The sequence below is a fragment of the Coloeus monedula genome, assembly GCF_965178545.1.
Source record: "Coloeus monedula genome assembly, chromosome: 21".
Lineage (NCBI taxonomy): Eukaryota > Metazoa > Chordata > Aves > Passeriformes > Corvidae > Coloeus > Coloeus monedula.
This window is the reverse complement of record NC_138801.1, coordinates 2,717,895-2,737,831: the sequence shown is the minus strand read 5'-3', so window position 1 is coordinate 2,737,831 and position 19,937 is coordinate 2,717,895. Positions and strand designations below refer to the sequence as shown.

Sequence of the window (19,937 nt, the reverse complement as noted above, 5' to 3'; positions counted from 1 at the left end):
TTTAAGCTCCCTACTAACCCCAACCAGTGTGCGATTCTGTGATCATTGAACCGTTCAAAATTGAAGCTTTAGGCTTAATCTAGGCAACTTCTAAAATTTCTTTAAGTGTAAAACGTTTATTTTAAGCTGCTTTTCAAAGGCCGCCGGCATCCCGTGTCGCGACAGCCGCGGCTTTGCGCGGTCGCTGCTCTCTCGCCGCCGTGAGGGCGGGCGCTCCGCGCTCCTCCGGCCGCCGGGGGGCGCTGCGGGCGGGGCGGGCCCGGCCCAGCGCTGCCCCCGTTGCTACGGCCGGGCCGGGGCGGCCGCACCGGGACCGGCACCGGCACAGAAACGGGCACCGACACCGAAACGGGCACCGGCACAGAAACGGGCACCGGCACCGATGCTGCGACTCAGCGTGGAGGAGCCGTGAGGAGGAACCGGTGAGGCCCGCGGCGGCGGGGAAGGGGCGGCCCCGGCGGGCGGGAGGCGCGGCCGCTGTGAGGGCCGGGGCCGGGTCCGTCCTGCCCGGCCGGGGGATGCCGGCGGCGGCCCCTCGGTGCCAAACCCGGGCTCCGGGCTGCGGTCATCGGGTGTTGCCCTCCCAGGTGCAGCGGCCGGGGGAGGCTGGTCCGCGGTAGCCGCAGAATGACGAGGTGCTTCCCTCGTGTAGAAATGCAGTCGAACCCCTTTTCCGTACCCTAAACCCACCCCTGGGTGTTGTCTCGGTGTCAGCGGCAGTGAGCGGGGTTGGTGCAAGGCAGGAAAAGGCGGCAGCGATTTCCTGGCTGTGGGATCACTGGAAATTTCCTGGCCTCGGGCAGCCGGTGCTGCGGGCTGGTTGTGCTGGTGACGCCTGTGTACGGCAAGGACAACGAGCTGCGGTTTCTGTGTAGTTTAAATTTCCTTTCGTGCTAACAGGACACACAGCCTTTTCTCAAAGAAGGGTGTACACAGCCGTGGTGCTTGCAGCAGTGTGGAGGTCACTTCTCTGCTCTGCTTTTGGGGGAAAAAAACGGGAAATAACAGTGATTTTCTAACAAGGTCACGTTAAGGTTTGAGTTGTGCTAGAAAGAGGTCCTGCAAGGAGATGCTTTCTGACCAAGGAGTACAGTCTGCAGCTCAATAACTTTTCATTCTTACATCTTTCTCTTGGGGGAATCCAGGTATCCCACGTCTTGGAATTTTGCAGACGATGCATCTGCCTGCACATTCACCTGCCCTTCATTCCCAGCTAAAGGCTGAGCTGTCTGCAGTTCCCATGTCTTGCTGGCTGAGTAAAGCCCTGTGAACCCACAGGGTGGTAAAGGGAAGGAAACCATGCTTTGAGGAAGTTTTCGTCTGGAGCAGCATCCATAGCTGGTACCTAGGGGACAATGAGTACTCCAAATGGATTTCCACAGCACTCAAGGGTGTGTCTTACTCGGAGCATGGAGGGTGGAGCAGTACAGGACCTGCAGGCAAAAAAAGCTGGAAAAGCAGCCAAGAAGGAGGCTGGGGGCGAGGGGGCACCTCCGAAAATAGCCACGTCTGTAAGTGAGACCTTAAAGCTTCTGCCGGAAGAGCTCAAAGCCAATATGAAAATTAAATCAATCACTCCAAGGCCCCCTCGGAAGCCCCGGCTGGAGCGTGCTGCATCCCTGGATGAGAAGAGCTGGAGGAGGTGGAGACGGTTCAGGACAAGCCAGGAAAGTCTGACTGATCCCAACGAGACGAGCTCCTCCAACGGTTCCTTGCGGGAAGCGTCCCCCAGCCCTCCCACCAGGGGCAGGGCCAGCCCCTGCAATCCCTGCTGCCAGCAGGATTCCGTGCCCAGTTCACCAGACGCCTTGGAAGCCAGTCCCGTGGGGAAGAGCAGGGGAGGCGCCTCGGACCTGGGCAAACGAGCCTCCGAGATCTCCAGTGCCTTTGGGGGGCTCCTGCGGGGGAAGGGTTTCGCGGGGGGCAAACCCCGGCTGTCCCAAATCATGCCGGCCCGCCCCCTGCCCCCCATGGAGCTCAACGTGGCCTCCCACTCCCTGAGGACAGCTAATAGGATCGACTCAGATTGTCTGGATTACCGACATTATTCTCAGCACAAGTTTGGGAGGGTGAGCAGCAGCCTCAGCGACTCCAAGCTGCAGGGCAATGGGACACTCTATGACAATTGCTCCACAGACTCCATGAAATCCACCTTCAGCGTGCTCACTCCCATTCGAGCCAAGGATGTTCGCAGCAGGTAGGGCTCCCCCAGCTTCTCCTGGCAGAGTTTGGGGTGTTGGAAGGGAAGGAGAATCCCACTGGGCAGGGGCAGGGAACTTCTGAGCTCCTGGAAAAGCACAAAAGCCGGTCTGTGTTATTTAACCTGCTGTGGGGACTGGAAACAGTTGGAAGATGAAGAGATTGGTACATTTGCTCCTTTTAGCTGGGTATTTTCTTAAATACGAGTTTGATTTGCTGTCAGTTTGCTTGCAATGTTTACATAATCTGTTTTGAGAATTAAGAAGCAGTAGCTGTGCAAGCCAGCAGTTGGGAAAACTATTTTTTAGAAAAATCTAAAAGTACATTGGGCTTGAACTGAAATGATAAATTGCAGAAAAAATAACACCAGATATTTTAAATTGAAATTGTCATGCAGTATTATCAGAGTCCTGTGAGGTGCTGAGCAGATGTTGCACTTGTTTGGCTTCCGGCAGGATCAAATTATGTATTGGGAACTACTCTAGTATCCCACAGGAGCTCCTCTGCCCCAGCTTTTCCAGGAGGGAAAAATCTAATAATTGATCCAAAGCATGGGAGTCAGTACTAGAGGGGAAATAATTCTGAGATCAATTAAAGTGCTACTAACTACTAAAAAAAGCCTCAAAGATAGATTGTTACTTGTTTGCCACAGGGTTTTCTTTCCCATTCCTCCCTTAAGCAGCTGGAGCCAGGTGGGCAGTGTTGGGTTGCCCAGAACTCCTGACATTATTCTCTCTTCGTTATTTGCAGAGCTTAAGCAAGATTAAAAATGCTTATTCAACATGCAGTCCTTGTGCCAGCATCCCTCACCTCTGTAAGCGTGTCCTTCAGAGGGGCACGTGCTGCGGGATGCATCTGTCCTTCCCAAAGGGGATGCTTTGAGACCTCAGGCTCAATAAATTATTTTCTTGAAGGTGATTTGATGAGCTGAATTGAAGGAAGGATGTGAGTTTGAGTTTTTGGTTAGGGGAAGCTTGATGCCAGAGCACTGGAAATGGTGGAGCTGTTTTTATGTTTGAAGTAAGCTGAGCTGCTTCAAGGTACTCAAATGTAATGGAAACACAGGATGGTTTGGGTGGAAGGGACCTCAAAGGTCACCCAGCCCCACCCCCTGCCATGGGCAGGGACACCTTCCACTAGCCCAGGTTGCTCCAAGCCCTGTCCAACCTGGCCTGGAACACTTCCAGGGATGGGGCAGCCACAGCTGCTCTGGGCAACCTGAGGCTATCAAACAAATTTCTTTGTTCTCTCTCTGGATGAGTATTAGTGGGGCTGAAGACTTTGGATGGCTTCAGCCTTCTCATCACACAACCTGAGCAGCATCAGCCTCGCTATCACCCTCGTGTCCTGGCTTTGGAAGGAACTTTAGGCAAGCAGAACAATATATAAATATTAAATTCCTTCTTCTTAAAGGTATATTCTTGATTACTTCAAGGTTCAGGCATTACAAATCAGTATCCCAGCTGCCATGCCCATTCCTTAGATGCTTTTTTTTGGGTCTTCTGTCTACAGGAGCTATTTGGAAGGCAGCCTTCTGGCAAGTGGTGCCTTAATGGGAGCAGAAGAACTTAGCAGGTATTTCCCTGATCGGAACATCGGAATCTTTGTGGCCACCTGGAACATGCAGGGTCAGAAGGTAAGTGCACAGAAGTCTTCACAGGTCTTTTGGCAGCAGTAAAGTTAGCCCAGCTCTACTGCAAGGATTGGGGTGATGCTTTTTTGTTCATGACTATGTTCCTTGTCAACCTGAGTCATCGTCTTTGTCAAATTACAAGGTATTTTTCTAGTAAATCTTTGCATAACTAACACTGCTTTTCTTTCTTTTTGTTTTAAATTTCTTGTGTAATAGGAACTTCCAGTGAATCTGGATGACTTCTTGTTGCCAACAGATCCAGACTTTGCCCAGGACATGTATGTCATTGGGGTTCAAGAAGGCTGTCCAGACAGGTAGCAAAAACAATGTAATGAACCATCTTCTTTTATTGTTAACTAATCATTTTGCTTTGAATTAGACTAGAAATAGTCCCCATTATGTTCTTAATATTTGCAATAATCAATCAATTTAACAAGACTGAATTCTATTGCACGAACACCAGAGGAAATGGGATTAGAGGAAAAAGTCACAGAGATCTGTGAATCATAAAATCCCAGAATGGTTTGGGTTGGAAGGGACACTAAAGCCCATCCAGTCCCACCCCCTACCGTGGGCAGGGACACCTTCCACTAGACATGGGTGCTCCAAGCCCTGTCCAGCCTGGCCTTGAACACTGCCAGGGATGGAACAGCTTCTCTGAGCATGCAGAATTCCATCCTGTTGTTGGGGCAGCTGATGGCAAAGCTCTACTGATTTCTGTGGCATCTCAGCAGCCACCCCTTAGTTCAGTGCAGGTTTTGCTTATGACTTGTAGTTCTGTATGAGAGGGATTGCTCTGTGTGCACAATGCTGATCTCCTCTCCTGGTTGTTGTCTCCTGTACTGTCTGTGTGATCCAGCTGTTGTTCTTTCCTGCAGAAGAGAGTGGGAGATCCGCCTGCAGGAGACGCTGGGCCCCCACTACGTCCTGCTGCACTCGGCCGCTCACGGAGTGCTCTACATGTCCGTGTTCCTCCGCAGGGACCTCATCTGGTTCTGCTCAGGTGCGTGGGGAGCTGAAGGCACTGCTGCCAGCCTGTGCCCTGCCCTTTTCTCCCTCTCCTAACCTCCCTGCTCACTCTCAGAAGCATTGCAGTGATAGCATCTTCTTTTCATCCTTCCAGAAGTGGAGTATGCCACAGTGACAACTCGAATCGTGTCTCAGATCAAAACCAAGGGAGCTCTGGGAATCTGCTTCACGTTTTTTGGGACCTCATTTCTCTTCATCACCTCTCACTTCACATGTGAGACATTTGCAGTCTTGCTATGAGTGTCCTGGCTGAGGGAGGAGGGGAGGGGAGGGAGCTGTACAGAGGTGAAAAAGCAGGACAGGCTGAAGCCAAAGCTCAGGATTGCTGAGCTGAGAAGGATAAGGGAGGAGGATTGTTTGGTAACAAACTTACAAAAGAACTGTGTTTATGGAAACAGAAATGAACTCTGCACCATCGTATCCCTTTTTCCACACTTTCTGTCATTATTATTCAGTGCAGACGCTCCCAGAGTGTCACATTTTACATGTGGAAAATGGGTGATGCCCTTTGGAAGCTCCTGGTGTAACCAAAAATGGTCATTGAATGAAAATTATTCATTCCTGGCAGTAATGGGGTTTCTGTCTTGCAGCTGGGGACAGTAAAGTAAATGAGAGGAAACTGGACTACAATAAAACCATTCAAGCCCTTACACTTCCCAAGAATGTTCCGGACACAAATCCATATCGATCCAGTTCTAGTAAGTGTGAAACCATGAGTGTGTGGGAGCCCAGATCAGCAGAGTCTGTGCATTGTCTCTCAGACTGCACTGAGAAAGAGACAAGAAAAGTTATCACTTGAGACAGTGTAAAAAGAGACCACAGCTCTTTTTGTCTGAGGGTAGTTATTATTCCCATGATTTTTTTTTCTTAAAAAAGGGAATTTGAGAAAAAAATTGGGAGAGAGAAAATTCAAAAGGGAATTTTTACGTGATGTATTTTTTTAGCAATATGGTAACTTTCATTTAGTTATTATGAATATTACAGATGTGTTTCACTTTCCAAGTGTTTTCTAGAATCAGGAATTACTTTATTTCAAAGCTTAAGAGAAGAAGCCTTATGTGACTTTGAATGTACACAGGTCAGAGCATTGTTGGCCAAATTCCATTCTCATTTCCTAATACTGTGCTGACAACTTGATGCCCAGATAAATAATTAGGTCCTTTTACTAGAAAATTGAATATACTCTTTATCTGCAGTGTAGCATTAGGTTTTTGTGTAAGTTTTAACACTTCTGTTTTATCCTGGCTTTTTAATTCCCACATTCAGTGGTGATCACAGGTAGAAAACATACTCGGTGTCATCTCCTGGCAGTGAAAAGAATGAATTTCCTCGAACACATTCAGCAGCATCCCTTGAACACTTGTGGTCTGAATTTGCAGGTGATGTCACAACTCGGTTTGATGAAGTTTTCTGGTTTGGTGACTTCAACTTCCGGCTGAATAAGGATCGGGAGACTGTGGATTCCATCCTGAACCAGAACCCGAGCACAGACGTGTCCAAGCTCCTGGTGTATGACCAGCTGACCAGTGAGATGAGTCGGGGTAAGGGGCAGCTGTTCATCTCCCTCCTCTCCAGGAACAAAGATACCTACACACAGGAGTAACGTCAGCCCAATCCCCATTTCCTGGAGACCTTTTCCTGCTTTCTTTGGTTAAGTTCCCTAAAAAAGGGAGTCAGCAGTTGTCAAATACAGTGGCAGTGTGTCAAGGGACCTTTTGCCATAGCAGTTTGCTCTGTATAATGTAACCTCCCAAGCCATTTGCTGCTGTTTCATCTGACTCCTCCGTAACCTGGGCATTGTTCTGTCCCAGTGTCCAAGGAATTTAGATTTGAACAGCATCTGCAAAGCAGCACGAGCTTTCAGTGGAAGAGGAAGTGCATGGACCAGCTGTTCTTTGTTCAGTTGGCCACTGACTAAACAGCCACTGGGTATTTTTTATCCTCTCTAGTCAGGACTGGAGCTTGCTTCCTTTCTGGAGCCCAAGCCCAGGTTTTTCTGGGATGTACATGGCTGTTGTTTCTAGCCAGCATTAGTAGACACAGTGCCCAGTTGTCAGGAAGGAGCAGTTTGTTCATGCTGTTCTCCCCTTCCCTCACAGGGTCTATTTTCAAAGGATTCCAAGAGGCTGATATCCATTTTCGTCCTTCCTACAAGTTTGACATAGGAAAGGACAGCTATGACACCACTTCCAAGCAAAGGACTCCCTCCTACACGGTAAGGGATGATTTCAAAAGTCAAAGGGGATTCCGTTGTGCCGAGATTCGTTGCTTAAGGGCAACTGGGACTTGTGGAAGAAAGGACTGTTGAATTTGTGAGCACAGGGAGAGTTTGGCACAGCCTGTTAACCTTATTTTCCCTGTTTGAGTGGGCTCTCCCCTGTGCTCAGAGCTAGCACAGAAGAGCTATTGGAATCAGACACTTCATGAATGGATCCCCATCCAAGACACCTTAATTCCATTGAGTGGAGTGTGATAAATGAATGGATTTGTCTCTTGTGAGCCAGTGCTGCTTCCCAGGGTGGGTGATGTGCAGAGGGAGTCACCATCCCTGTCCCCTGTCTCCCTGCCCCCAGGACCGGGTCGTGTTTCGCAGCCGCTACAAGGATGACATCCAGGCTGTCAAGTATTCCTCTTGTCCTGTCATCAAAACCTCGGACCACAGGCCTGTGTTTGCCTTGTTTCGTGTGAAGCTGAGGCCTGGCAGAGACAAGTGAGTAGCTCCTTATGCAGCTCCACATGACTGCTCATGGCTCCAGTGATCCCAAGGATATTCTCCTGTGTCTGTCCCTCGTAGCTCCCTGCAGCCTGTTGGAGTTTTACCCAGTACATGCCCATGGTCAGAGCAGAAAGAGCTTAAACCTTGCACTGACAGCTGAAATCCCTGCTGCCAGGTCCTTTAATCCTTCTGAGGGGGATAAACAGAGCCCACTGGAATTGAATATAAATCTGTGTTTTATCTGGGATGCAGCTCTTTGTTTTCCCTGTCAGCATGGGCAGATTTCCTCTTCCTCATTCCCGCTTTGGGATCAGTTCTGTTTTCCTTCCCCAGTGGTGGCTGCATTTCAGCACAGCTGGATGTCAGTGGAGTATTTTGAGATCCTCCAAGTTCTTAATGTCCTACTGTGGGCTGTTGCATTAGCAGAACTCCTTAAAAAATGTGGTTAAATCACTGAAATTATTCTCTTTTTTGTGAGTAACAATGGTCAGGGTTTTCAAGACCTGAGTATCAAGAAAAGTGATTTCTCAAAGTATTTAATCAACAGTGCAATTACAAATGGGAATTTTTGTTTATGGATATTAATTACCCATTAAATAGCAGTGTGTGATGGGCTGTTCAGGTTTCCTCTGGCCTCCCTAAAACAGACCAAGGTAAGAATTGTTGAGGTGAACCACACCAGTGAGTACACCAAATTAGCACTAACCTGGTTTAGCTTTTCAAATGAGTGGGCTTTAGTTTAGAGTCATAAAGAAAGTCCTCTATATATGAATGCAGGCCAGTTCATGCTAAAATTTAAAGCTTCCCTTTTACATTGCATTTCCCTTTTACAAACCAGCATTTTAAAGTACTGTGAAAAACCTTAACTTGTTGCCGTGGAAGAACAACTCTTGTTTCTCCCACAGCAGTAGCTGAATGCCTTAAGAAAGAAAAAATTAGGTTTGTGGCCTTTGTTGTATGAAGTAGTAGGGAAATGCTGGGCAAACAAGAATGCATTCATGCCCTGACCTGCTGGCTTGTGCTTCTGTTGCAGCATCCCACTGGCTGCAGGGCAGTTTGACAGAGATCTGTATTTAATCGGAATAAGGAGGCGGACTACAAGGGAACTTCAGAAACGCCTGGAACAAAAGGACCAAAGATCCAGCAGCATATGTAGCATTTCTTGAGCTGGGAGCTCTGCAATGCTCATGGTAGAGGTGCTCTGAAAGAGGATTTCAGGCCTTGGCAAACTCTGCAGGGAATTGTCTGCTTAAGCACCTCTGGCAGTTGCTGTGGCTTGTGAAGAATGTCTTAAACCTCATCCTGGATTCATTTGCATGAGCTAATCCATGTAGCTCGAGTGCTTCTGCCGAAGAAAAGGAGTCAGTTATTTAAGACATCCATCCCAACTGGTGTAATTGATTTCTTTTTAACCAGACTATCTTAGGAAGCCACTGGGTGCAGACCCTTGGTTCCCCTCCACGCAGGGGCACAGCTGCTGGAACTGGCATCACCCAGGGCAGGGGACCTAAGAAAAGCCTGCAGAAAGGTGAATTTCGTTTGTCTCTTTGGTTTGATCAGGTTAACTTACATCCAGTGTGGGGTTGGGTTTGCTCCTTCTCTGTAGCCAAGCGTTGGTATTCTGTACAATGAGTAACAGGGACCAGTTCATGGCCTTGGGCAGTTCTGTGTCTGGATGGTGCTCCTGTGTTGGGCTTTTTGGGTCCTCTACAGCAAATTGTGTGTGAATGTACTCCTGTACATTGAAGTGTAGAAACATTGCCTTTCAATAATCATTCTCTAGGCCTTCTGTTACTAAGGGGGTAAATACCAAACTCTCAGGCCATATATTTGTCTGCTGAGACTGCTTGAAGCAATCCCTTCCTGAACTCACTTGTCCTCCCCAGGGCTGATTAAACACTACCTGCCTTCAGCAGCAGGAGCTGGAAATCATGGTCTCAGAACAGGCACTGTGTGATGCTTCACCAAAGTGATGTCAAGTGAGTGCACCAGGGAGGTTTGCAGAGCAACTGCAGCCACTCAGCTCCACACAGCTCCATTACCTCCAATCACAGTCAATTCCTTTTGGTTTTATTTTTCCAAATCAGTAAACTGTGAATAACTTGCTATTTTTGAAGTAGTGTTGTCTTAAGGCTATATATACTACAAGGACCAGTATGGCACTGGTAAAATGTTAAGTACAGCTAATAATTAAGAACTCCTCATGGGCACAGATGGGATCATTAATCACCTTAGGACCTAAAACATCATGCAAACACCTTGGAGGAAGTGCTGCTGACTATGCAACCTGTCCAAGACAGGCTCCTGTTCTGCGGTACATTTATGGCACTGACCTGTCTGTAGCCATCAGGTATTTGGATTTCCTTTCTTTTTAAAGGAATAAAAATAAATTAATGCAATACCTTAACTGAGAACCAGCTTTTATTGTTGTCAGAACCAGAGTTCTTTGCATGGTGCATGTTTGGGTGACCTGGGCCATTTGTCTTCAACTGGAGGAGCGGGACAGATTTGTCTGGATTTGTTTGCATTGAACAAAGTATATTCCACCTGCCAGTTCAAGAAACCCTTGGCAGATGAATTTCAGAACTCTTACTACTTGCTTCAGTTGTTCAGAGGTCTCTTTATTTCCTCACAAACATACACAACAACTGAACAGGACTTCCACACTGTGGGCTCTGCAGGAAGCAATGCAACATGTTTTCTTTTGAGTTGCATGAGGAAAGGACGGGGTAAAGCAGGTAACAGCAGCCTCACAGTGCTCTGCTCCCAGCTGGATTGCTCCTTACCATACACATCTAGCAGTGAAGTGCTGCAACACAGCTGTCTTGTATTTTTACACCCATGTATTAGGGGATTATATAAATCCAGTGTTTTATTCCTCTTTTGAGTCTCCATTTCTTCAGTATGCCACACGTGTGGCACTTGGCTTTCTGTGACATGGTGTCAGTCAAGATTGCATTTCTAAATGTTGTCATTTTATCATCTTGCCTTTCAGTTGAGCCACATCTCTGCTGTGAGACTGATGATTGTGTCTTCTTTTTGCAAGGCCTTAAGTCCATCTGGGTGACACTGAGGAAATGAGGCACAAGTTTAAGGTGCAGCAGCAGCAGCAACTCATATTTTAATAACTGTATAGCAATGCTGGAGGAAAAGAACTTTTATTCTTTAGCACAGTTCATGTCCAAGTGAAAACCTGAAGAATAGAATTGTTCTCATTCTCAAGCAAGTGTCCATTATGTACAGTACCTCTGCAGAGGAACTCCACAGAAAACTGGTTCTGTCATGGGTCTGCTTCCCTCAGAGCTCTAGCAAGATGCTGAAGTTATTCCCAGGTGGGTGACTCCTTGTCAGATGGTGAATTACACTGATGAAATGGATCCATGATTTTTAACAAAACCTGGATTGCAGGACATTTTTGCCTAACTTCACTGGGGACAATAACTATTATTTTCCTAATTTAGTCTGACCAAGTCTTTGTTCACCTTGGTAACAGTTATAAATATTCTTTCAATTCAGACACGTAAGCCAAGCTCTTTAAGGTGCCACACATTCCTCAGGAAGGGCACACTGGGGCCTCGTGTGACAGCCCCACTTCCACTGCTGGGGTGATGAAGAGGCAGCACAGCAGTGACTGACTGCTCAGAGATGTGCTTTCACTGTAGTGATGAATATTTTGGCTTGCTCTGTTCTCCCCAAAGCCAAGAGAAGGGTGTCAACACCATCTCCTCTTATGACCTACTCAGAGGCTCAAACTCCTCCTCTGGAGCCAGGGCTGGCTCCTTACACGAGCTCTTCACAGTCCAGTGCTCCAAAGCAGCTTTGCTCAGCTCCATGGTTGCACAGAATGCCTGGGAGCATTGGGGGGAGGGAGGGTGGTACAGCAACATGAAAATCAAAAAAACCATTAAAAAAGAAGGGAGTCTGAGGCCGGGCAGGAGGTGCTGCTCTATCGGAAGAGGCGGTAGAGCCGCGGGAGCCGCCCGTCCTTGCTGGAGAGAGCGGCCTGGATGTGCTCATATGTGGGCAGATCTGTCAGGTCACCCAGGGCAGCCACTGCTGGCTTCTTATGCAGCATCTTAGTCACCACCCTCTTGATATCCGTGGGTTTCACCTGACCTGCAGACAGAAAAAAGGCAGAGCTGTGACAACTCCACTGTGAACAGCTCAAAGCAGCTTTAGGCTGATGCTCAGAAAACCAAGTCCAGACCTTCTCTACCATGATTCTGGTTTTCCCTTCTGACTAAATTAAGCCCCTGTGTTAGCTTGAAAGCAATTAAGCTCAGTCTGAAATGTATTTCTGTAGTATTTATGCCCCCAGGCTTTCAAAGGCAATTCGCCAGTGCTACAAGAATATTTTAAGTGTACCTACAGCTCCCTCAAGGCAAGGCAAAGCATTGTCTACTCACTGATGAGGGCACAGAGCTCGTGAGGTAGCTTCCTTGTGTTTGTTGCCAAAACCTGCCTCCCCACATCTTCAAAGATCACTGGCCGAGACTCCAGGTTCATCATGAGCATGGACTTGAGCTGTGTCTTTGCTCTCTCAAGTTCTACCTGTGAATGAGCAGGAAATGAAAAAAATTCTGGTTGCTGCTCTCTAATACAAGGTAACAGGGAAGAGTTCTGCAGACACCTCTCCCTTTGTGGATGCATTGCTCATGTTGCTGTATTCTTTTACAGAAATGCAACAAACTTGTCTATAAAAACCCATTCTAGCACAGTCAGTGCAATGCATTCACAGAATCCCAGACTGGTTTGGGTTGGGAAGGACCTTAAACCCCATCCAGCCCCACCCCTGCCATGGGCAGGGACACCTTCCACTATCCCAGGTTGCTCCAAGCCCCGTCCAACCTGGCCTGGGACACTTCCAAGGATTATTTCAGCTCAAAGACCATCTGCAAGTTCAAATGTGCTGCTGACCTCTCCCACTGCTCCTGCCATGAGGATGAATTCCCTGGTGATGATTTCCACCATCTCCCGAACCTGGGAAAAACAGATCATGGAAAGAAGATCAGAACGATGCTTCTTGTGTCAACACCACTGCGTGGTACTGAGTGATGTGGTTACTGTTTAAAGACACCTGTCTGTGAGTACAGGACTCTGTACCTGTTTTGGATCTGCACTGGCATGGATACACAGGAGACCTGTGTCCTCATAGCTGTGGTGGTAAGAGGTGGCATTGTACATCCAGTGGTGCCTGAGTAATACAAACAGTATTTTAAAATTTAAAAAACCAGAATTTACAATGTAAAAATTAAAACAAACATCATCAGTGAGCTCCCTCCTAGTGCATTTTCAGGATTCTCAGCAGTGCAATGAGAATTGTCAATCCCTGCCTCTGACAATTTATGCATGTGGCATCTACTCCCCTCTTTCCACTTGAATCCTTGAGACCAAACCCAGGACAGTACAGAGCCAATCCTGTTAATATCCCCTGATTAAAGCATGGATAGGACAAGTGGAAGAAAACAGGATTCTTGGTCACTTCTGCCCTGTACTTTCACCCTCTCAAAATGCCAACTGACAAACCAGTCCCACATTCCAAGCAGAATAAGTTGATGTAAAACCTGGGGGGGTTGCTTTCATTTTTTTTTTTCCCATGTGAACCTGCTACAGGACTGTTTCTGCCAGCCCTAAACAGCAAGACAAACCAACCTGTTGAGCACATTGAGGTACAGCCGGGTGAACATGCCCTTGCCAGGCCCTCCAGCTGAAAAAGAGCCACCACCTCCCATCATCATGTTTAGCACCGCAAAAGGAATGAAATCGTCCTCCTGGATTGCAACAAGAAACTCAGTCAGGTAATGGCACAGCTCTCAAGGGTCTGGGGTGAGTAAAGGGGAGAAAAAAACACAGCACAAGAGGAGTCTGAAGGTCAAGGCCTTCAGCAAAATGTCATGGAAAAAGCTGCTTGTTTTTACGTGCAGCAGCAAAAACGTCAATGAGTCAGTGTTCCTGGGATTCTCCAAGTACAGGGCATCCAAAATGCAGGACTTTAGGTTAATACTTACTAAAAATGAGCAGCTTTCTAACCCAATCATGATGTGGGTGAGCTCTGGGATGGGAGTAGGGCCCAGACTCACATCTGACATGTCTTTTTCCACCTGTGGGAAGGGCAGACAGATTATTAACACCAATTTTCCCTCTTGTACCCAGTTTGATACATTCCCAATAACTACCACATCACAATTAACAGCTGCCATGGCCAGTCTGTGCTCATACTCATGAAATGTAACTTTAGAAAAGCAAAAGCCTGTAGAGAAATGAGCAAGATGCTTGATGCCACTTGCACCATTTACCTTGACGATGCCTCCGGTGTACTGAGCCACGGACCTGTCCACGCCCCTGCTCCGCCCAGTGCCCCACACGGGCTCCACCCCCAGCAGGTATTTCCTGGCACACTCCACCAGGTGCTCGTGCTCAATCCCCACCCCGGCCAGCACCATCCTGTCTGGGGTGTAGTAACTGCTCAGGTACGAGTGCAGCACATCCCGGTCGATTTTGTCTGTGTTTTCCACGGGGCAGAACCTGTTCAGTCCCACTGTGTTGTCTCTGAAGGCTGCCTAAAAGGGAACAGACATTAAAGTCACAAACATCACTTCATTTTTCCCTAAACCCCCTCTCTAAACCTGTTTTTGTTTTGGAATTAAGCCCACTTCTAAGAGAGGAAAGGCTGAGCGTTTTTTCACTAATGTCAGTGCAACTCAGTAACGTTTTGTCACCAACATCAATAAAGAGAAGTTACAGATAGATTTATTTTTTAGCTTGGGTTAGAATCTTCCACCTGTGTGGAATGCTGGATTTCAGAGTGAAGGGACAGCCAAATTCTACCCCCCCCACAAAAAAAATCTGAATTTAGAACAGTCTAAAATAAACCCTGAAGCTGCCAAAAAGACCATGAGGAAGAGAATGCAGCAGGAGGCTGCACACAGGGTGGAATTCCCAGTGTGTTACCGCATGGATCATTTCTGTGAGGAGAGGCTCTGGGTCAGGTCTCATATTCAGATCCTCCAGCTCAAACCTTATGGCCATTCGGGTCATCTCAATTTCTTCATCTGCAACAAGACAAAGCAAGGGATGGCAACCCTACACAAAACACCCAGCTGCTGCAAGCTCACTTCTTCAAGAATTCTGAGCCCTTGAGAGCAAGCCATCTGTTGGAAATGTTTTTTTGAGGCAGAGAATTGTGTTCCCAGACCTGATAACCTGGGCTGGAGTGTTACATCAGCCAGCAAGTTGACCACGGTGTCCAGGCCTCTGGCATCAGCAGACACTGCGTACATGATGGTGTCCCTGCAACACAAAAAACAGGTTCTGCACTGAGAAGTCACTTCTGGGATCATTCAGTGTCACCTCAGTATCAGGAAATCACAGATGAGGCTGTTTTAATCATTAAGTTATTTAATTGTTTAATCATTAAATTCAATAGATCTGAATTTTATAATCCTTTCAGGCTCGCTTTTGTAGCTTCCCAGCAGCCACCGCAAATGGATTGCTGCTGCTTGGGAACAAAAAGTGGCTTTTCGTGCCCCACACCAGAAAAAAAGACTCAAAGTGTTGTCAGTGCTACAACACCAGGTAACAGCAGAAGCATCCCACCTCGATGCCTGGCAGTCACAAATGCCTCCATGCTTCTCTAAGGTGAGGAGAATTTCATCTTTGCTGCCAAACTGAGCTGTGGACTAAGGAAGAAGATACCAGTGTTATTAATTAGTAAAGCAATAACTGCTTGTAACTCTTCAGCGTAGCCCAGACTATCATCTACATCCTTTTAGTCAAATGATTTGATCACGACTTGCCAACCTTGCAGGTGAAAGCACAGAGACTTCCAAAATATAATTACAGCCGTGATAATTAACAAGAAATTAAGATTCTGTGACTCTATTAACTCTGTCACCACGGTTTAAACAGCTCGAGTGCAGAGAGCCCTGAGGGTCAGGCCCTCCCTGGCTACTCTCCCTCGCTGCCCCGTGCAGGTCTGGGAACCCCTGGGGAGTCCAGGGCAGTACTCACGGAGAAAGCCAGCTTTTCCAAGAAGTGGGAGATACCACTGAGGTATTTCGCTTCGTGTCTTGATCCCGAATTTACCAGAACTGGCATAAAGAAGAGAATAAACCAGCGTGACTTTCACACCCCCGGTCCTTACAGACAGACCCCCGGCTCGGGGGGAGCCGAGGCGACACCGCCACAGCCCTGCCCCGGCCGGCTGCCGCCAGCCCCGGCGGGTACTCACTGCCCACGGTGCAGAACTGCCCGAACTTGTTCTGGGAGGCGACGCGCAGCCCGTTCTCCAGCACCGTCACCCGCGTCTCGAAGCGCTCCCGGCTCTCGGCCGCCGCGAACACGGCCTTGGGCACGCCGGGCAGCGGGCACGTCAGCGACACGCTGGGGTACGCGCCGCCGCCGCTGTAGCTCCGGCCGGCCGCCAGCCCGCACCTGCGGGACACCGGGGACACCGTCACGGCCTGCGGGCGCACCGTGCCGGGCGCGCCGGCGGCGCCTCCGCCAAGGCCGCTACCGAGCGTTGATCCCCTCCTAGAGCGGGTCCCGAGCGCTGCCGCCCGTCCCCACCCCGTCGCCCGCGGTCCCCAGCGCCGTCCCCTCCCCGCGCGGTGCCGGGGCCGCGCTCACCGCCGGGCCGGGCCGCAGGCGCCGCGCCGCAGCCACGCCATGGCCGCCGCCATCTTGCCGCCACCGGGAGCGCGGGGTCACGGGGCGGGGCGGGGCCCGCGGGGCGGGGCGGGGGCGGAGCCGCGATTGGGCGAGGCGGCGGCAGCCGCGCGCTCATTGGTCCGCTCCGACGGGGAGCCCCGCCCCGCTCCGCCCCGCTCTGCCCTGCCCTGCCCTGCCCTCAGGCGGCCATGGCGGCCCCGCCGCCGCTGCCGGGGGCTCCGGCTGAGCCGAACCCCTTCTCCTTCCACGAGTTCGTCCGCTCCAAGTCCCGCGGCGGTGACGGGGCGGGCGGTGACACACAGGTAAGGCCCTGGGCGGTAGCGCGGCCGGGTCCCCGTCCCATCTCGTCAGGACACCCCCCTCAGCCCCGCTCTCCCCTCCGCAGGGGGCTTGGCCCGGGCCCGTCGTGCCGCCGCTCCCCGCAGTGCCCGCAGAGTCGGGGGACGAGGAGGAGGAAGAGGAGGAGGAGGAGGAATGGAGCGAGAGCTACCAGCCGCTGGCCGTGGAGGAGGCCCACCTCGTCAGTGGCGGCTCCTGCGCGGCGCCGCTCGGGGCCCGCCCGGGGCCGGGCTGTGTCCCCCTCCCGCAGCCGAGCTACGAGCAGGTGAGCGCTGCCCGCCCTCCCGGCTCCTGCCTCTGTCAGGCGGGCCCCGAGCTGCGCGCCAGGTTGTTACAGAACTCGATGTCACCGCCTGCTGCCACCAAGAGATGCTGAGGAAGAGAATTAGGTCTGGAAATGTGCTTTTCAGCATGAATCAGGTCCAGTACCTTCTCTGTCCTGCTGCCCCGCGCATGACCCAGGTGACTTCCTCGTGCTCCTGGCCCTTGAGGTCATGTTTCGAATTGGCAGCATTAATTAGCCACGTTTGCACTGGCGGTTCAGTGTCGCATTCCTGTGCCCCACAGGGTTAGTGAAGTGGTTTCCAGATGGATAAACTGAAGGTAAAATTAAGCTTGAATGTATTAGAAAGTGCAAGAATTTCCAGTGTTAAAGCTGAATGTTCTGTTATTTATCTTGGATTGTTGGTATTGTTGCGAAAATGCACCCCAATCCTAATGAGAGGTTGTTTGTTTTTGGTTTTTTTTAGCTAAAAGAAGAGAATGCTATTTTGAGAAGCAAGATCAATAAGCTTCAGATTCTGTCCGAAACTCAAGCAGACAAGTGCGTGAGCCACAGTGTGGGGGGAAATAACCATGTGAGGGGTTGGCTTAGAAGAGGTGCTCACTAGAAACAGCATCCTTAAAGAAGACAAATGGAGTTGAAGTCTATCCTATTTATTAATAATGCATCAGCAAACCTGTCTTTTTTAATTGAAAAAGTCTTGGAAAGTTAGTAGCCAGCTGACATGTGAGTGTGTTTGTGTGTTCCTCACTCAGCTCCTCTTAATGCTGGTGGATGTGGAACAGAGAAATCCCCTGAGCCACACCCCAGAACTGGAGTTCTCTGGGAAGAATTCATTTTCCTTATAACAGTGAGATTCTTGATTCTTTCCTAGAATTTCATTCCTGAAGTATTTAATGGTACAAGTGCTTACTGGATGCCATCTCTTGTTTTTTTTAAGCATGAGGAAGCTTGAGAAAAAGCTTGAGGAAAACAAAATCAAAGAAGAAAAAGAAGCGCGGGATTTGGAAGCGATGGTGCAGCACGTGGAGCAGAATCTCCAGCTGATGACTGTAAGTGCTGGTCTTAGGTTTAGATCAGATGTCAGGAAGAAGTTCTTCCCTGTGAGGGTGGGGAGGTTCTGCAGATGCCAGAAAGGAGCAGTGAGGAGGGAAGGAGGGAGCTGTTCCTACCTCCTAAAACATTCAGAACATGGCATGGTGTAACATAAACCATATCCCTCCAAGTTCTGTGCTGGAATCACTCATTCCCATGTAGCTCAAAGCTGCCTGGTTTAGCCTCAGCACGCTGTGGTTTCAATAATCTCTGTTCTGTTGCAGAAACGGGCTGTCAAAGCTGAGAACAGCGCTGCCAAACTGAGACAGGAAAATGCACTGCTCCAGGTACAGAGCAGCATTGCTGGGGCTGCAGGGACACCTCTCGGAGTTGAGCCAGTGGAAAGGATATTGCAAGATGTTTGTAGGCTCTTGGGAAAATGCTGAGCGTGTTTCCAGGTTCAGTAAAGGCTTGGGAGTTGTGGTATCCTGTCAGAAGCTGGGAGGGCCTGGATGGTGCCAGACTCTTCAGCGATGCCCAGTGACAGGATGAGGAGCAATGGCCAGAAACTAAAAGGAGGAAGAACTTCTTTCCATGGAGGGTGTCAGAACCCTGGAGCAAACTGTCCAGGGAATGCATGGAGCCTCCCTCTCTGGAGACATCCAAACACACCTGGAAACATTCTTGTGTCACCTGCTCTAGGTGACCCTTGGCAGGGGGTTGGATTGGATATCTCCATGGATCCCTTCCACCCCTAACGATTCTGGGAAGACACTCCCTCCAGGCAGTCTGGTTATGGGATCTAGTTGCTATTTATTACATTGTTTTATTGTATTCACTACGTCTGGCTTAGTTAATTATTACCTTACACACCCATAAACTGCTGTGGGAATGTATTCATTAGTTGAGGAGTATCTGCTGGAGCTCTGTGGTTGTTTCACGTGGTTTTTGCCCGTTCCTGCCAGGCTGAGCTGAGGAATTCCAAGCTGGAGAGCGAGGCACTGCGGGCGGGCCAGGCGGGACTGGCCGCGGCAAAGCAGAACGCGGAGGTGGCCCTGCAGCACCTGCTCCAGGTCACAGCCAGCTCCCGGGCATCCATCAGGTGAGCTGGGCTGGGACAGCTCTCCTGACACCATCCTGACACGTGGCTACATTCTGGGGTCACAAATAAACGTCCTCAGTGGGGAGTGAAACTCGAGGGTTTGTGTTGTGTGCCAGAGGAGCTATTCCGTGTTCTTACCTGCAGTGTGTTTTCCTCCAAGTGTAGGTGGTAAAAATAAGTGGGAAGTGGGAGTCTCTGAGTCTCTGCAGTCCTGATGGATCACAGAGTGTGGGCAACCCCCACCCCAGAACTGCCTGGCTGCCTGTCCCCCCATCTAACACTGCCTCTCTCCCTTTCCAGGCAGCTGCTCTCCGGAGCAGAATCCCTGCAGCTCGTTGCTGATCTCCTGAAATCCATAGACAGAATCTCTGAGGTGTCAGAGGATGGACAGTGAGTGACTCACACAACACGGAGTACTTTGTTTTCATATGGAACTATTACTGAAAAGTGAATTTTTGATACTTGGCCTCATTTCGACGTGCCAAACTGCACACCGGGCTCCTCCATCCCTTCCCGCGGTGCAGCCACAGCCATCGGATCGCTGACCCCCGAATGGACCAGACAATATCCCTGTCGCTGCTGGGCTGGGCCCGCGGCCCCTTCTCCCCTCGCACCCCACAATTCCCCCAGGTTTCGGCTGGGACTCTGCGAGCATCGCAGGTTTTGGCTGGGGCTCTCGTTGCTGTTGTGTGCCCTGGCTGTGGAGGGGAAGGGCCGGTGGGTGTTGGGGCCGGCGGTGCCGCGGTCCCGCTGGGGGCTCGGCCCGGGGCGGGCTCTGCGGGCCCGGGGCCGCCCCCGGCCGTGCACGTGCGCCGGCCCCCGCCCCGATTGGCTGCGCAGCGTCACGTGCTGGGGTCAGCTGACCCGGGCGCGCAGCAGCGATTGGCGGAGCGGGGGGGCGGGGCCAGCGCAGCCCCGGGAGCGGCGGTGC

At 50.1% G+C, this 19,937-nt stretch overlaps 3 protein-coding genes across 3 annotated transcripts; 2 read left to right on the top strand and 1 right to left on the bottom strand.

The window, feature by feature from the left end:
- The first annotated feature begins 295 nt into the window (after positions 1–295).
- INPP5E (inositol polyphosphate-5-phosphatase E) lies at positions 296–9,894 on the top strand. The gene is made up of 11 exons (XM_082294964.1): positions 296–422; positions 1,146–2,197; positions 3,712–3,835; positions 4,049–4,146; positions 4,711–4,835; positions 4,956–5,075; positions 5,452–5,559; positions 6,241–6,402; positions 6,961–7,076; positions 7,435–7,571; positions 8,611–9,894. The coding sequence occupies exons 2-11, from the start codon at positions 1,356–1,358 to the stop codon at positions 8,741–8,743; spliced, it is 1,965 nt and encodes a 654-aa protein (XP_082151090.1). The 5' UTR covers positions 296–422; positions 1,146–1,355; the 3' UTR covers positions 8,744–9,894.
- Positions 9,895–10,719: 825 nt separating this feature from the next.
- On the bottom strand, positions 10,720–16,297 carry PMPCA (peptidase, mitochondrial processing subunit alpha). The gene is made up of 13 exons (XM_082295040.1): positions 16,206–16,297; positions 15,808–16,010; positions 15,588–15,667; positions 15,174–15,256; positions 14,773–14,867; positions 14,529–14,629; positions 13,874–14,137; positions 13,586–13,678; positions 13,230–13,348; positions 12,681–12,771; positions 12,495–12,557; positions 11,984–12,128; positions 10,720–11,693 (listed from the first exon to the last, which is right to left on the bottom strand). The coding sequence occupies exons 1-13, from the start codon at positions 16,256–16,258 to the stop codon at positions 11,524–11,526; spliced, it is 1,560 nt and encodes a 519-aa protein (XP_082151166.1). The 5' UTR covers positions 16,259–16,297; the 3' UTR covers positions 10,720–11,523.
- A 122-nt stretch (positions 16,298–16,419) lies between these two features.
- ENTR1 (endosome associated trafficking regulator 1) lies at positions 16,420–19,851 on the top strand. The gene is made up of 7 exons (XM_082294970.1): positions 16,420–16,549; positions 16,633–16,851; positions 17,336–17,409; positions 17,810–17,921; positions 18,189–18,251; positions 18,870–19,006; positions 19,307–19,851. Exons 1-7 carry the CDS (start codon positions 16,436–16,438, stop codon positions 19,398–19,400), a joined length of 813 nt encoding a protein of 270 aa, XP_082151096.1. The 5' UTR covers positions 16,420–16,435; the 3' UTR covers positions 19,401–19,851.
- Positions 19,852–19,937: the final 86 nt, after the last annotated feature.

Coding starts and splice junctions, on each gene's coding strand:
- INPP5E (XM_082294964.1), top strand. CDS start 1,356: ATGAGTACTCCAAATGGATTTCCACAGCACTCAAGGGTGTGTCTTACT. Junction 5,076..5,451: donor CATCACCTCTCACTTCACAT/GTGAGACATTTG, acceptor TCTGTCTTGCAG/CTGGGGACAGTAAAGTAAAT. Junction 7,077..7,434: donor AAAGGACTCCCTCCTACACG/GTAAGGGATGAT, acceptor CCCTGCCCCCAG/GACCGGGTCGTGTTTCGCAG.
- PMPCA (XM_082295040.1), bottom strand. CDS start 16,258: ATGGCGGCGGCCATGGCGTGGCTGCGGCGCGGCGCCTGCGGCCCGGCC. Junction 14,868..15,173: donor TGTGACTGCCAGGCATCGAG/GTGGGATGCTTC, acceptor TTTGTGTTGCAG/GGACACCATCATGTACGCAG. Junction 12,772..13,229: donor TACCTCAATGTGCTCAACAG/GTTGGTTTGTCT, acceptor TGTATTACTCAG/GCACCACTGGATGTACAATG.
- ENTR1 (XM_082294970.1), top strand. CDS start 16,436: ATGGCGGCCCCGCCGCCGCTGCCGGGGGCTCCGGCTGAGCCGAACCCC. Junction 17,410..17,809: donor TCCGAAACTCAAGCAGACAA/GTGCGTGAGCCA, acceptor GTTTTTTTTAAG/CATGAGGAAGCTTGAGAAAA. Junction 19,007..19,306: donor AGCTCCCGGGCATCCATCAG/GTGAGCTGGGCT, acceptor CTCCCTTTCCAG/GCAGCTGCTCTCCGGAGCAG.